This window comes from Orcinus orca, chromosome 15 (genome assembly GCF_937001465.1).
Source record: "Orcinus orca chromosome 15, mOrcOrc1.1, whole genome shotgun sequence".
NCBI lineage: Eukaryota > Metazoa > Chordata > Mammalia > Artiodactyla > Delphinidae > Orcinus > Orcinus orca.
Window position 1 is genome coordinate 82,260,456 of NC_064573.1, and position 17,356 is coordinate 82,277,811.

At 43.7% G+C, this 17,356-nt stretch overlaps 1 protein-coding gene across 7 annotated transcripts in view; it reads right to left on the minus strand.

Annotated features, from left to right (window-relative positions):
* Nucleotides 1-17,356, minus strand: part of CLIP1 (CAP-Gly domain containing linker protein 1) — a 123,995-nt gene that overhangs the window by 23,384 nt on the left and 83,255 nt on the right. For 6 of the 7 annotated variants that reach the window (XR_007471722.1, XR_004486983.2, XM_049698095.1 and 3 more), the window contains 3 exons: nucleotides 13,046-13,162; nucleotides 10,827-10,933; nucleotides 6,090-6,210 (listed from right to left, as the gene is read on the minus strand). Coding sequence is in view for 5 of the 7 variants with exons in the window: in XM_049698095.1 (XP_049554052.1) it covers nucleotides 6,090-6,210; nucleotides 10,827-10,933; nucleotides 13,046-13,162 (345 nt within the window). In the remaining 2 variants the exon portion in view is untranslated. The remainder of the gene's footprint in view (nucleotides 1-6,089; nucleotides 6,211-10,826; nucleotides 10,934-13,045; nucleotides 13,163-17,356) is intronic. The other variant, XM_049698094.1, reaches the window with a different exon arrangement.

Genomic DNA, 17,356 nt, shown 5'->3' on the forward strand with positions numbered 1-17,356 from the left:
TGGGTTGGGCAAGGGGATGGGGAGAATCAGAGGGAAATTTCTGGGGATTCTGCTATTGGTTTTCCTTTCCCTTACCACTGTGAACAGTTTCAAACAGAGTCACACGACAATTTTGTTTCTTTTCTTGGTTGTCAGTTTCCACGTTTACAGCGTGAACCTGATTGGCTTTGCTGGATTTTCCTGAAGGTGTTTTTAACAGGTGAAGAAGTGTGTTCATTTCACGAGGTGTGGCAGCGGGAGAGAGATTCTGTGACCCAGCTTCACTCGGCCCTACTCGCCCGGAGGCCACCCCACCTCAACTCCAGATTAAAATTTGATGGCCCACGACACTACTTTTCCAAAACAAAACATGACAAGCTAAAAACAGCGTTTCCTTTCTAAACATTCAGGTCTGGGAATGCAGGTTTATTTAAAAGGCAGGCAGTGATTCATGGATCAATTTAGATGATAACCCCAGTTTTTTGTATACTGTATCTGTTATAACCTCTGTTAGGAAGAGGTGTTGATGAAATACAGTTACTGAGTCATCTCATATCTGTCCATAAGCCAACTATGACCTCATTTTGCAAATAACCAGGGGAAAACCCAGCACTATTCCCATAGTGATAGTTCAGTGTATCTGCAACCCTCATAGAGGAGAATACATGTGAGGTTTGGGAATGATACATCAGACATTTCAAAACTGACTCCCCAAGGTGACTGTTTCTATAGAAGAACTCACATCATTCTGATTATTTTTAGTATTCTCTATGAGAAAAAATAATGCTCTGCACGGTTTCCATTAATCTTGACACCACGTGACCCTGCCCGAATTCACTGTACAGTCCACCATCCACACATAGAGCAAATGTCCTGCTCATGGGGTGACTGGCTTTTGGCAACCACAGCTCTGCAATGGAGCCATGAAACTGGAAGTAAGTGGACTGGAAGAAAGCAGAAAGAGCAGTCACACAGTCTCCATATCTTACGCTGTAAAACGGGACCTGAGGGCCTGGCTAAAGATGAGATAGTCATTTCATCACCCGTTCACTCATTCACTCGTTAAACCTGCATGTCCTGCTCTAGGAGGCCCACTGTCTCCGAGCTGTGCGGGGAGAGAGCCTGAGTGGACCACACACCCGGCTCCGAGGGTCACGCGCAGAGAGCCGAGGAGACTGCGACCCGGACCGGGGAAGGAAGCAGCCACCTGCAGACGAAAGGTGACGATGTGGCACGGGCCTCCAGCGGTGAGGGACAGGGCACGAGTCGGGGGGAGGGGGAGAGACGGACAAGCAGACACGCAAACGGCCAGGGACGGGGTGCGGTGGGAGATGCAGGAGACACGTGAGGTGTGGAGGAAGCCAGGGGAGGAGCGTCGGAGCGTGGATGGTGGTGCGCACCGTCTACAGAGCGCGCAAGGAGCCACGCGCGTGCAGCCGCAGGGAAGTGACCGCTCAAGCCAGAGTCCTTGCCGGCGTGCGCTGGGGAGGCAGGAAGCCGACTGCAAGGGACGCGGAAGGAAAGGAGAGTGAGAAATAAGGCAGAAAACAAACTTAAAAAGTTTGGAAGTAAAGATAAGCTGAGAAGATAGGGCTGCAAGCGTGAAGGGTGTGGCGAGATGCAGAAATGAGGAGGATCTCCCAACCCAGCGGAAGACCCGAAGGTGCGATGAGACGCAGGGGCTCCAGGCAGGGGTGGAGGCTTCAGGAGGGACGGGGGCGGGGGGGGGGGGGGGAGTCTGAGTGGAGAAAGAGACTGAGACACCTGAAGCAAACGGATACATGAAATGTGGTCGATCCCTTCAATAAAATGCGACTCGGCCACGAAAAGATGAAGTTCTGACACAGGCTGCAACGTGGAGGAGCCTCGAAAACATTATCCTCAGTGAAAGAAGCCAGATGCAGATGGACACGTGCTGTACGATGTCATTTACGTGAAATACCCAGAATGAGCAAATCCACAGGGGCAAAAAAAACGGATTAGTGTTGCCAAGGGCTGGGAGGAGGGAGGGATGGGGAGTGGCTGCTTAAGTGGAGTTTCCTTTCGGGGTGATGAGGATGTTCTGCAACTAGACAGAGGTGATGGTCGCACAACACTGTGAATGGACTAAGTGCCACTGAATTGTACACTGTAAAATGGGTAAGACAGTACATTTTATGTTATGTGTATTTGAACACACACAAACACCGCACGCACGCGCGCACACACACACACACACACATCCCCAAAACCAACCCAAAGCAGCATGAAACCAGTCAGGACATCAGGAAGGAAACAGTGTGAGAGCAAACCGTCAACAGCAATTATAATGACAATCTTCAAAACCATCAGTCATAAGAAAGGCTAAATTACGTGAGCTATTAGGTTGAACCATATGAAACTGCAGAACAACAGCTACTTCATACGTTCAATCTCATACAGACTCTTTCAAAAGACGAGGCACCCTACGCAACATTTTATGAAGATTTCTGTCACAGGCGATGCCAGATTAACTCCAACACTTCTGCTTCTCACAACCCTAACTGACCCTGGTTGTCACTCCCCTCCCCTCTTAAAATGAAAAACCCTCCTGGGTAAAGGGGACTTAGAGAGGAAAGGAGAGGGTCCGATGGGGCAGGCAACGAGGAGTGTGCACACGGGGCTCTGCTTCTGGCTTAGCCAGCTCCACCCTGGAGGGCTGCCAGCGAGCAGGTAAGCCCCACAACTGTTCAAACACTTCCTCCCGGGGGACATGGCACCCGCTTGCCAATCAAGGCAGACGAGGGTTTCTAAGAAAGCACAGAAGCTATCATCACTCTCCACGCCTTTGACCAACCTGTCCTGCTCACTGTTAGCCCTCTTAATTTCGGGACTCCTTCATCACCTTTTAAGGTGATAGAGAGAATGCTCTACAAAACCACTGTCACAGGGGAGCAGGGATTCTTTTATTTCAACAAATAATCTGACTTCCAAATGACAAACAGGAAATGAAATAGCCCTCTTCATGAAGATGGCTTCTCAAGGAAATCAAAATCCTTAGCCCATATTCCCAGTGAGAGTCTTAAGATGCAGGATAGGATGTCCCTTACACTCTAGTGGTTAAGACTCTGTGCTTCCACTGCAGGGGGCGTGGGTTCGATCCCTGGTCGGGGAACTAGGATCCCACATGCCACGCGGCGAGGCCAAAAAAAAAAAAAAATGCAGAACAGATTCTGGAATCTCGTGGGTTTTCTAAGCAAAATAAATATTTGAGGCAGAAAAAAAGTAACAGTAGAACTGAAAGTATATTTTTATAGTACTGTTTGACCCCACCTACCCCACTCCTAGCTCAGAAGGTTTTTTTCTTTTAATTTTAACAATAATTACGAAGTACATAGAAAAAAGTTTTATTCTCAGTAAGGGACAGGAGCAGGCAAACAGGCTTACGAGTTAGTCAGACACGAGTTCTGATCTCAGCTCCTCCCCTGCCTAGCTCTGTGTCCTTGGTGAACTGCTTCAGTTTTCAGCCTCAGCTTCCTTTCGTCCTACAAGATAACCTTACTGTCTCAGGTATGTGGTGATGATTCTGTGAAACAACGGCAGAGCAATCCGCTCAGTACACGGTCAGCGAATGTGGTGCTGAGCAAAGGGACCGGGATGGAACTCGGGTCCCGGGTCTGTCCCATGTCAATCTAGTCTCTACTGTCTTCACTTTATTATTTTTTAAAATATTTATTTATTTACCTACTTATTTTGGCTGCGCCAAGTCTCAGCTGCGGCACGCGGGATCTAGTTCTCCAACCAGGGATCAAACCCGGGCCCCCTGCGCTGGGAGCGTGGAGTCTCACCCACTGGACCACAGTCCTCCACTGTCTTCACTTTAGAAATGAAACACTGACTATGTCTATAGTACTACAATTAAAATTCTTTTTTTTTTTTTAAATAGGGTTTCTGCCAAACTCTGTAGTATATTTCTGAACAAAGTTGATCAATAGTTCGGCTCAACTGCAGCAAGGAACAAAGTGGAAATTCGTGATCTTACATAAGTAAGCAGCACCCTAGACTCTTGGAGATTATGTAGGAAGAGTAATAAAAGCCGATGAATTAATCAGTCTTCTTTAGCCTAAGGCTGCTTCTAAGTTATTTTAAGTGGGGGGATTCTCTCCACTCTTTTGAAACGTGTACACGTCAAGGGAAGCAGTATCTGCAGTCTTCCTTGGTGTCCACCGTCACTGTTCACAATCTCTAGTGTCGCAGCCTATCATGGTTTAGTTCACAGCCGCTTGCTTCTCTCTCCAGAGTAAACACAGGGCCCTACAAAGGGCCAAACAACCCCTGCTTTTAAGGGAAGTCACTGCCCTGGTTGTTTCTTGCAGGTGCTGTTTTCTAACATTCTTCAGAGTCACTGAGCTTCAAATGTTTAGTCCTAAGACCTTTTCAAAAAGAAGGTAATTCAAATACCAAGGCAAAAGAGAAAGGGCTGGAGGATGGAGAGGAACCCTGTAAACCTCTGCCCAAGGAATCGTGATGCTTCCCCCTTAGTCTTTCCGGTTCTGAGTGACAGAAACAAGAAATGTAATCAACAGTCCGGTTAAGGTCAAAACGTGAGACAGGAGGCTGACCTCTGTGTGTTCTTCCCATTGGTGGATTCCACGCTCTCCGTCAAAGACGTTCAGTGAGATAAGATAAAAGGAGACGAACAGACTCAGCACTTGGCCGAGATCCTTCCCTTGCAAGTCCTTACAGACACCCTGATGTCAGAGGCACCCACAGGGTTTCAGACGCTCTGGTTTGTGCCAGGAAAAAAAGAACCTCATCTGGTCAAAGGGCTTCTGTTTTCCATGAACCCCGCTTTCTCACACAGTGACCAAAGCAGAGTGCAGCAACCCTATTTACGTCAACCCCCTTTGATCCTTTTCCTGACCCAAATCAGAAAATGACACACGTCTCCCGATGCTATTGGCTGAACGAGGTTGAGCACATTACTACCTTCTTTGGGCTTCCGTTTCCTCTTTTACACGTGGGGGTAAGGACAGAGTTCCATCTCATGGAACTACTGTGAAGACTGAGAGGACAGCTATCGTGTATTCGTGCCTGTCACACAGTAAAATAAGAGCCACTGAATGTGAGCTGCTATCACCAGGAGTATCGTTGTTGGCCTGGAGTCTGGAGACACGGGCCATTTCTCCAGTGAAGTGAGGCAGCTGTGGAAAGCTCTAACGAAGACTTTCAAGTATGAAATCAACTCTCTGAAGAGCGCTTTCACTACAAATGGCACCACGACAATGGACACTCAATCTACTCCATCCAAATGAGAATCAGTATTTGCAAAGTATGCTTGGGAAGAAAAAATTCTTGTCCCCTTGACGCGCAAAGCAAGAAATAATGACCACACAGTAGAATTCTCTTAAAAATGTCATTTTTTGGAACTTCTGCTCTGAGGTCAGACGTGACTAACAGTCTAGCGTTTTGATTCAAGAATAAAAAGCAGAATACAGCATTCTTTAAAATCAGTTTTGCTTCACTGTTTAATAAACTTGTCAGAAGCCTTTGTAATTTAAATACGGAAACAAGTGGGTTGTGGTTAGCTTATCGTTCATTCCAGGTGTAACACACGTCCCGTACACCAATGCACACAAGTGCACATGTAGACACAGTTCCATTAGGAGATGCTTAAACATTTTTTTTAATTTAAAGAAAAGCAGAGTCCCATTTAAAAACAGCTGCCAACCCTCACACCAAATCTGTCTTCTTGGAACCTTTTTCTTAAAATCAATTTTGATGAAAGAAAAAAAAAACCTTCGAGAAAAAAAAATTTTGAAACCCAAGCAGTAGGGAAGAGATACTGTCCCTATCCATTTAAATACATTTTTGCCATAAGATCATCTGATAAAGATCTTATTTTCTACTTGCCTGCAAGTTCCCAGCGCTTTTTTTGGTTTTGTTTTTAAAGGACCTGTCAACTCACTCCTACCCAAGTCCTACAGCAGCACGCTTGAAAACCAGGAGACATAGAACACAGGTGACTTGAAATCCCATTTGCACCACCCCACCACATGGAGCACGTTCTCTGAGGAGCCTCCGAGCGCCCTGCCCACAGCAGCAGACACCAGCGTGGCCGGGCTGGGAATGCCCACCCAACGCCCACTGACCTTTTGATGACTTGTGACTTCGTCCCTGCTTCTCCCCAGCTCCTCGGCAAGTTTCACGTTCTCTTCTTGCAGGGCTGAAAGCTGCTGGGACTTCTGAGCTGCTGCCTGCTTTAGGGTTTCTCTGCAAGGACAGTGAGTGCAGGGTTACCATAGAAACAAGACAGGCAAGGAAACTGTGGGAGACGACCAGCTTCACAGCACTAAGGAAAATATATCTGGGTCACGTGCCTGATAGGCTCTATAACAACAGAAGGCAGCATTCTCTACGTGCAGGAGGGGCCAAGTGGCTTTAACCTCTCAGGAGGAGGACTGCTGCTCGCATGTATTCCATTTTTTTTCAAACCTGATAAACACTACATCCACTCTCTCATCACCCACACTTACCCCACTTCTAAATACTCCCCATACAAAAAAGCAGGGTCACTCTAAAATAAATGACAGATGAAATGGTCATTATTCCCCTTACTTCCATTAGAAAATTATACTTAAACCTATCATGTTGATAAAGTGATTTACTTTGCTGCCACGGCACTGTTCTAACTGTACAAATCTGTAATCTGTTTTTGTTTTTTTTTTCTGGCAGAAAGGCACATCTGATGGTTCCATTTGCCAGTATCTGTCAGAATCAAGTGCTGGCGGGAATCTGGGTATATTTTCAGGACAATTAGAGGTGAAATGCCCAAAGGAAATGCAGTTTTCTAATTACATAACAAGTGTTTTATTTTGATTGTATTCTTTCCATACTGCTAACTTGAAATTAAAAGAAGCAAATAAAAATACAGCTTGCTAACCATATTATACCATGAATATCAGCATATAAAATGTGAACAGGGTAAATGTATTTATTAAACATCTTCCCATTATTAAGTTTAATTGCAAATATACATCCCAAATTATCCTTTATACGTGGACATTGAAAATAGTTTATTTGATTGTTGGATTTTAGTTTTATACCATAGAAGGTTCTGATGCAATTATGAATTTTAAGTCTGTGCTGGCTACATTCCATTTAGGGAGCTATCATACGTGGCTGAATTCTGAATCAAGTCATCTGGGTATGAATCCATCTGCTGATGCATGAACACATCTATTTTTAACTTCAGTTGTCTAATGGGTGGCAGTGCTTGGCATCTTCAGTTTTCTTGATTTTTAATTCTCCATGTACCTATAACATACCTATGGGGCTGACCTCATGAAGATACAGGGGAAGATGTCTACACAAAAATCCTCTTAGCACATTAAATTTGGCATTTTACAGAGATGTTTATTTAGCAAGTGAAGAAAAACTGAGAAGGAATTTTAGCCTCAGGTAATTAGTCATTCAAAAGCTGGGAGGCCTGATTTTAATTATGGATCAAAACACACGCGCACTGCAGCTAAAGTTCATCTTCTGGCCAAAATCCATCAGCTCTTGACAAATCAGAAGATTTTACTTATGATGAAATCATCATAAGCCAAACCTTTTATTCCCAAGTGGTCACCACCTTCATTAGGGGCTATTTGGTTTCAGCATTTGTGTGGCCTGTCAGTGATAAGTTCAAGGTCCTGTTCTCTTTTAAAGATTTTCATGCTTTAAAATTTTTTAAATCCTTGGTTTCTGTTAAGAGCCCACAGTAAAGAAAATTAAAACAAGGAGTCAAAGAAATATCAAGATGCCCTAAGATTTATAAAAATGATATTGGTTCAATGTTTTAAAACCTGCAAAACGATTTCATGTACATTTAATCCTCAAAGCCCAAGGAAGTTAATGTTATTATTTATATTTTAAAGATGACAAAATCGAAGCTCAGGTAAGTGAAAAGATTTGCCCCAAATCAAGTAAGCTGTAGAACCAAGAGAACTGGAGTTAAAACTGGCAGACAGACCTCAGTTGTGATTTGAATATAGAAACACTTCTTTCAAGTTTTCTTCAGACCAGAGGGGATATGTACATTCCATAGAAGAAGGAGGCTCTAACAGCCTAGCTTCTGGACATACTCTAAGGAATAATTCTAAAAATACCTACAAATATAATTCTCCCAATTTTTAAAGATGCTTTTCTTTCTACATTATAAGATAGATATCTTGCAACAGAAAAGGAGACTGTCACAGTTTTAAAACTGAGAGGCAAACATTGCTAATATTGACTTGCAGACATTCTACTTAGGAATCTATCATAAACCTATTAATTACCATGCTAAATATATTCTAGATTTATTACTGTGCCCGGTGAGTAATTAAAGGCAAAAATTAGATGGCTTATATCGTTTTCCCTGAGAGTCAAAAATTACACACCAGAGAGAAACCATTTTATTCTCTCTCTCCAACTAAAAATAGGAGCTGGCTCACCAAAATCAAGTTTTCCTAAAACCAGCTGAGTAAGTGACATAGAGGAAAAGGAACATTTAGCTGCAAATGCCGGGATTCCAGGGCCGAGGGCAAGTTTCTGGAGGAAGTGGTTCTCGTTAGAACTCCTGGGTCTGCATCGGTGTCCTGGCAGGTGAAGAGAAACACCTGAAAAGCTCTAGAGGCCATGAAGACCCCAAGTATGTGCTAAACCTCGAAAAACAAACAGCTGCTCCTTCCCTAGCTCGGAGCACTGGGGAACAGACTAAGGAACAGTAAAATGACTGCTTTTTTCTTTTTAAGAAGCACTGTTCTCATGACACAGTACATTTATATCAGCTGGTCCTTGAAATGCGGCCAAGTCTCAGGCAGGGAACAATGAGTCACTGGGGGTGGGGGGCGCTTTCAACCCACTCCTCACACCTCCCTCCAGCAGCCTCCCACGTACGTCACTGCTGTGTCTCCCACTGCCCCTCCGTCCTGCTAAGAGTCCCGGCCTTGACCGGCCAAGTTACTGGCACAAGGCACAATTCTCGCAGCCCTGCTGGGCCAGGACAATCAGAACCAGCACAGGCACTGTCTGCCCTGTGGTCTGGCTCCCCCTGGCCCGAACTCCTCCCTCAGGGATCAGAGACCCGGGAACTGGGCCCGGGGAGGAAGGTGCAGGCGACGTGGATGGCAGCGCAGCCCACAGGCTTTTGCTCCAGCTCCCTTGCGGCCGCGGGCACAAGGCTGAGCTTTCCTTATTCAATGGGGTCGTTCAAAGGGCACGCAGAAAGAGTTTCCCTCTTGGCAGAGGTGAGATCACCGCACACTGAGAGGGGATGGGGGACATGACAGAGAGACTGAGGAGGGTGACACTTAACGCTAGACCAGTGCGACGACCCTTACGGGAGACTCTCAGATAGCTCTGCAGGAAACAGGAATTCCACCCTCGGCTGGGTCCCCTCTGGCCCCGCCCCTCCACTACCCAGCACGGCCCAGAGAGCTCAGAGGCGGGTGACGGCAGATGGGGCGTGGTGAGGGTATCTTCTCCCTACGCTCAGATCCTCCCTCAGCAGCTGCCTTTGTGATGCAGATGATGGGCTCCAGACACTCAGGTGAGCAGAGCTACTTTGTCACGGTAGGGGGGGGGTGACCCTGAACTGTAGCTGAACCCACCCTCTCTGAACTGATTTGAATTCGTTTTTCCTATCACAGTGACCGTTTCTATTTGTGCTCTTTGCCTTTGGCAGACCAGGAGATTCAAGCCTCTCCTGGTGGCCAATCACCACAACTGTGCATGTACACATCCGTGCAAAAGGAACTGTTGGGAGCTGTTTAAACACCACCTAGAGAAACATCACTAAAACTAAGACTGACAAAAGGATCCATCACCAGCGTCATGAGCTGTCCATCCCCTCAGATGAGCAGCTCAGATGAGATCATTTCTAGGAGGATTTTAAGAACTCTCAGAAGAACTAGACATAGTATACTGATTTAATCAACACATAGTACTGAGGATGGTGACTTGGGAACAGCAGTTTGGAACTGGTGCTTTTGTTTGTGTTTGAATCTCATCTATTCATTTGATCAAAACTGGAAATAAATAATACAAACCCTCGGAGGGCAGGGTCCACAAACAATTCACCTTTGTATCCTTCCTAGCTTAACTGTACCTAGAACAAAGGACATACTCAAATGTTCACCAGATTGTTGGCTTTAAATTTTAGGTTCACATGGCTGATACAGTGTAGTTCTCAGAACAGATAAGCAAAATGAAATCTACTCTGTAACTGTCACTTACAATGCCAGATAAATAACCACCTGCAATGATTATAAGAACCAAACTCAAAAGGTGGTATTGACAAAGGAAACATGGGCAGCCTGTCTGCCTGAAATCTAGGCAGCAGACTGATGGGTAAACCTTGATTGGAAAGAGCCTCCCAAAATTCTGCTCTTTTAATTTCCACGCCAGAAGATTAGATTACTCTTAAAATCAAGACTTCTGATCATCTCAAAAGTGCATGCTTCTTTTTTCCCCTATAGAAAGAGTTTTGAGGGATTGATTAATAAAGGGTCTGATGTTTCCTAATGTTGAGATTAGCTACCATGTAAGCATACTACTTTAAAAAGCTCTGATTCCCCTTGGATTTTCATAAGGCTTTACCAAGTCACATTTGAATTCCAGCTGCCCTAACTCATCAGCCAGCACACATTTCATTTTGATCCTGTAACTTAGCTATAGTTCTGACTTCACAGTGTAACGTTACAGGGGTGACTTCTAGGGTTTGCAACAGCGTTTGGGGGGCAGGAGGGAGACTATTGCTTTTGACTACGTACTTGTCAAGTATTCTAAAAATAATTAGCATTGTTTTCCCTTTTGCAATTTTAAGTAAGTGCCGTAATTTCCCTTAGAGGAGGTGAACTTACATTTCTTTCTTGAATTCTTCCATTTTTTGGTTCTCTACAGTCAGAAGTTCTTTTGATTTGTTCAGCTCCTCCATATTTTTCAAGTTGTTTTCTTTAAGTGTATCCAACTTAAACACCAAGAGAAAAAAACTTGATGAAATTATTTCATTTTCCAATCACATGACTGGACAGACAAATCATTCATGAAAAGGTGCATTAGAAAGGTGAAATTAGTCATTTGCAAAACAAACAAACAAAAAGATTACCTGGGTGAAGAGATTATAAATCATCAAGTCTATTATAAACTGCAACCTCCCCCTTACGTTAGTCAGACATGTCCTGTACACCTGGCCAAAACGTCAAACTAAATTGCTACATAAATTAAAGCAAAAGTTTTCTTTCACCTTGTATACAATTCTCAAAATTTATCATTGAACTTGCTATTCATGTATAATCCATCTTAAAAAAAAACAAAAGGAAATTGCAAAGGCATGCCATCAGCAAGGATTAATTCTCTGTAATGAAAATAAACCCCTTTCTTCCCCAAAGACTAGCCATTTAGGATAAGATATTTTTCAATGTCAGTACCAAACTTCTATGGTCCTCATTATAAAAATTATTGGGATATTTTTAGATGGGAAAAGATTTAGTTATTCATCTCAACTTCAATCTAAAAAGGAAAAGGCCATGTAGTGAGACTGAAAACCACTCACTCACATTCAGCCCTATCACCTGCCCATGGGGGACACAGCCAGCCTAGGTCCTGGGCCCTGGTGGGAAAGCCAGACACATTACTAGAATGAGCGGGGATGTCCAACCACAGGCTCTGGCAGGTGGCTGGAGTTCGAGGTGTGCATCCCCCAGGGATAGGGAGCTCGTCACAGGCAATCCATTACACAGGGTGTGCTTCTGGCACCGCGCTGGCTTTCTAGGACTTGTATAGTTATCTCCTACAGCCAAAGGTACTTCTGTCCTGTCACCTGCTACCAGTCAGGAGCCCTAGAAAGTGTCTTGCTAGTTTTAACACCACCATCTCCCTTTTAATGCTCCCTAACATTCCAGATTCATGGAATGTTCAGTGGGTCCAAAAACTGATTCCTCCAGTCTGTATTCTGGCTGTAACAAGGGGTATGGTTTAGAAGCACACAATCTATCTCCCTGAATCTATCTTCAAAGGTTAGAGACATTCCCTAAAATCTTCTTATTTATTTTAGCTTCTAATTTTGGTTATCATCTATTATTTTTGATGCTTTTATATTTTCAGCTTAAGTCCTCTTCTATTAGGACTGTCAATTCCTAAACGTACTCTTTTTTAAAATTTTTTTTTTTTAATTTTTTTAGATTTATTTTTTTTATACAGCAGGTTCTTATTAGTCATCAAGTTTATAAACATACCCTTTTCTATGTCAAGTTCTATTTACCCTATAATTATCTCAAAATGTTCATGTCTTTATGGATTTCAATCATTGACCTTCCATCGTGAGAAGGCCTGATCTTTACAGTAGCTATTCAGTGCGGCTATCTGGATTTTCCCTGGCTTTAATTTCTTAACCTCTTACCTGACTCTCGCTTTAAAAAGCATTTCAAGTTCTACAGAACTTCACATAACTATTTCGGCGAAGCAATCTGCTTGAGATTTATGTAACAGCTTTCCAAAGAAAGAAAGGGTTGGTATGAGCTGGGGGTGGGGGGACTGGGAATCAAAGGAAGGTGCAAGAATAAGAAGTGCTACTTCTGGACAGAATCAAAATTATCTTGAGGCCGCAAATCTATCCTAGACCCAGAAGTGACTGATTCAAAATGAGACAAAAGGGAACCAGTACTGAATTAGGCCAAGAAAAAGGCCTATGTCAAACTCAGGGCTGCGGGATGGAATTCAGTGGCTCAAAGTTGGGAGACAGTTGAGGAAAAAAGCATATGTGATTTAAGATAAAAAATACAAAAGCTAGAGAATGTTATCGGTACCTCCTCTCATTAGTTCTATCACTGAACAGTTATCACAGAAAGCCACGCTGTTAGGGTTTTCCCCTCCTTTTTTAAAGGTTGATCCTACTAAATAAGTAATGAAGTAATACACTGTATTTAATATTATCATCCGGGTGTACGTTCGACTCCACTAACATAGATCAAATCTGTGTAAGGCCACACTTCAAAAAATAAACAATCCTGAGTTAGTGATCAAACACTCCATGAAGTCGATAAGCTGTCCTTTGTACAAAAAGCCATTTAAATCTGATTACTTCGTTCTGCAGTTTTTCATTTGTTTGCTTGGAATCCTCCAAGGAGGCCAGAGTTTCCGTCTTCTCTTTGGTCATCTGTTCCATTATCTGCATGGCATCTTCTGCTGTTTGAGCAGCCTAAATACGAGAAAGCACTGTGAGAAATGAGGGCACCCCTCACCAACCTGGGGAGGTGACTAACACTCAGGCCATAGGGCTCTGGGTCTGTGTGGTGAAGGGAATCACACAGAGACGGTGAGCCAGTCACTGATCCCATGCCGAAGCAGACAGACCAAGACATCAAAGGTCTTTACTCTGAAGCAGAACAAAGTTATAGACCCTTTTTGTGCCATGTTTTCAACAGGCCAACTGTAATATGCAATTTGTGTATTTTCAGACCCCTCTAAACCTACATTTTCTAAGTTCCAAGTTCCACTAACAACAGTGCTCACTATTCTGACTCATGTTGGAGAGAAATGCTTAGCAATAATAAAGAGTAACATCCTTATGTGGCCGAATTTTTCTCTTCATCATATTTATTGTTAAAAATTTAAAATACTATTCTTGCTATCTCAAATTTGGGGCTTTTGAGATCACTTGGAATTTAGGTTGGGAACTTCTCAAAAATAAAAATTATTTGGGCAATTACAGTGTAAGGCTCAAGTGTTTAATGAGAAGCACTGAATGACAAAGTCGATGAGAAGCTGTAGGTAATGAACATAAGCATGGCTGTGAATAAAAAAGATAACATGCATATGGAAACAAAGCCTTAGCTGATAAGATACTGAAGAAAATCACCTAAGTGAATTAAAATCTTTTTAGGCACTTGCTTACAATTTCATGTGGTCTAATAAAGTTTATGGGAATTCTGCCTTTATACCTTCCCTGTTACCAACTGTGGAGGTTTCCCTGGAATCTTCCAATTCGGAAGGAATAGACACAATGAAACAACTAAAAGTCACATAGAAGATACTTTGTTTTAACATGTGCCCATTTTACTATTGTTCTTAAGCCTTTAAGAACCACGGTTGCCTTTTTCACAAAAAGTTCTCCCTACATTAAAAAAAATCTATCCTTTTTATTCACAGTTTGGAATTTTTTCTAATGGAGAGGGACAACTGCAATTAGACATTTAGTAAAGAGTTGTCCTTTCAGGTGGTGACAAAGAGCTTGAGATATCTAAGCCAGTGATTAAATGGGGTGGGTTTCCTTCTGCAGAAATGAAGACAAATCCCTCAGCCACTGCAGGGTTAGTGCACAGGGTTAGGCCAGGTGCTCAACACTTGAACCTCCCAGTTTACCGTAAAGGACTGCAGAGTCTCGAGCTCTCTAATTTTAAGAGCGAGCTTGCTCTTGTCTTTCCTCAAAATACGGTTTTCATTTTGAGATTCTAGGAGGTTGACTGAGATATGGCTGTTGGTTTTGGCCAACTGGCTGATCTCTTTCTGAAGGATGAAGTAGCTTTCGGCCAGCTTCTCCTTCTCCTTCAGGAGCTCGTCCTTTTTCAGCATCATCTCTCTTTTCTCAGCCAGGAGGTTCTTGTTGTCCTGCATCACCCTGGCCCGCTCGGCCAGGGTCACCTCGTGGTTCAGCCGCAGGTCATCCAGCATCTTGGTGAGGTAGCTGTGCAGCTCCTGCAGTTCCAGCTTGGATTTGGATAAGGCAGCAAAATCGCTCTTCAGAGTCTCCATGTTGGTGGCCAGTTGAGCCGTCTCTGCACTCAAGAGTTCCTTCTCCTTAACAATCTCCGCCACTTTCTGCTCTGAGTTGGTCTTGTCTTGGATTAGCACAGAGTTCTCGGACTGGAGCTCCTTCGTGCGCACTCTCAGAGCCTCCACCTCCTGCTCCAGGAGCGCCACTCTCCCGTGGAGTCTGTTGTTTTCATACAAGGATGACTCTTTGTCCTGGGTCCTGGCTTCTTTCTCCAGGATTAGGGACTGCTGCATCATGTGGATCTTCTCATTTAACTTCTGACACTCTTCTTGCAGGTTCAACCCATCCTTCAGCAAGATGTTCTTTTCGGAACAGCAAGCCTTGAGTTCAGCGTTCAGACTCTCCTTTGCTTGCAGTATGCTAGCGTGCTCTTTTTCTAGAGTCTTTTTGGCATTTTGAGCCTCTTTCAGCATCAAAGCGAGATCACACTTGGTGGCTGCGAGTTCTTGGTTTTCCTTTTTTCTCTCTTGAAGCTCTTTCTTCAGAGCATCAAGATTACGGAGCAGTTTCATCTTCTCGTGCACAATGATTCTTCTGTTTGCAGACTCTCGATCGTATTTCTTTTTAAGATCTTCTATGGCTTTGATGGAATTCTCTCTTTCTGCAAGTAAATCTGTATTTTGCGTTTCCAGTACAGATTTTTCTTTCAAGAGACGATCCTGCTGCTTTTTGAGCTTAGTGATTTTCTGACAAACCATCTCCTTCTCAGAAGTTAGGGAAGTGATCTTCTCATTCAGGTTCATCTCGATGTGGGCAGCCTCTTCTGAGCATTTGTTGAGTTTTTCAGTGATGAGCCTATTTTCATTTACAAGTTCTTCTTTTTTGGCCAAGAGCCTTCTCTCAGACGAGGCCAAGGTTTCTTTTCCATGCAGAAGCTGGATGCACTCGGAGTCTGTGATCTCCCGACTGGTCTTAATTTCTTCCAGCAGCTTGGTAAGGCTTGTGTTTGTGGCCTGAAGTTGCAGAGTCTCCAGCTCGGCCTCCCTCAGCGCTTTGCTGGCCTCCTGCAGCTGCGCGCGGAGCCCACTGGCTTCCGTGCTGAGCAGATGTTTGACCTGGAGGGCAGCCTCCAGGCTGGCATTCAGCTTTTCCTGATCTTGAAGCAGCATGTCCTTCTCAAACTGCAGATCTTCGCTGTTTTGGAGGAGATGGTCTCTTTCGACCTTTAAGGCTATGCACATGTTATCAAGACCTGACTGTTTCTCAGTTGTGAGATTTTCCATCTCCTGCACCAAGCTTTTCTGATCTTTCACTAGCTCCTCATAGGCGTTCTGAAGCTTCTGAATAATTTCATCTTTATCTTCAGCCAACACAAGGTTTTCAGTTACAAGCTTCTTGATATGATCCTCCAGGTGACCTTTTTCTTCCGGATTCTTCTTAGATTCAGCCATCAGAATATCTTGGCTGAACTGGAGTTCCTCTGTGAGCGCCTGCAAGCTTGCTTTGGAAGCCTGCAAAGACTCATTTTCCATATTCATCTTCAAGAGTTCTTCCTGTGCGTTATTGATTTCTTTAAGTAATTTCTCTCTCTCAACAGCCAAAGCTGCTTTATTGAGCTGTTCCTGCTGATAAAGCTTTTCAGCATCTTGCTTTTCCTCTAAGACTTTCTCCTTTGCTAAATTAAGAGTTTCGTTTACTGACCATAGCTTCTGTTGGTCTTCCTGAAGTAAAGTTAGTTTGGCCTCCACCTCTACAAGCTCTGACAAAAGTGAACCTTTTTCTAACTTTAAGGCATTTCCCTCCTGTGCAAGAAGCTGCTTCTCTGATTTCAGACCCCTCAGCTCTTCTGACATTAGTTCAATTTCTTTTGTGGCTGATGTTAATAAGTAAGTTAGCGACTACAGAAACAAAAGACGGAAAGAATGGAAACAAAATGAAATCAAGCAGACAAATGCAAGCCCGAATCACTTAATGTAACCTAAACCATAAAAGTTAAAAAATTTTACAATAACTGTCATAGAAACTATCTGGATAACAGGGGGAAGAAACTCGATGAACAGAGCCCATAAAAGGATAATGCAAAGCAAGTTTAGCTTCGCAAAGTGCTGATGTATCTACTGGCTTCTCTTTGAAAAAACTTTTGAAGTATTCCTGATAGACACCTAGAAGATACAAACAGTAGTTTCACTTTGACGTCAGGGCATGAAATTCTTTCCTGCCATTCCAATTATCCAATTGTTTCTATTGTAGAAGGGATTCATAGAATTTTTTAAAACACAATCCAAAGAACTACAAAACGTGAGTATACTTTAACCAAAAAAGAGGAGGAAGGGCAAGGTATTATAAACTGTTGCTTTTCAAACTAAATGCAGAACCTCACTTACTAAAGGACCTGGCCTGAGACTGATTTAGCTTCAATATTACATATAACTCAGTAAAAATACAGACTAATTTGCTAGTCTTTGGTGACCAAATAAATGGGCTTTAAAAAAGTGTATTGGGGGCTTCCCTGGTGATGCAGTGGTTGAGAGTCCGCCTGCCGATGCAGGGGACACGGGTTCGTGCCCCGGTCCAGGAAGATCCCACATGCCGTGGAGCGGCTGGGCCCGTGAGCCATGGCCGCTGAGCCTGCGAGTCCGGAGCCTGTGCTCCGAGGCCACAACAGTGAGAGCCCCGCGT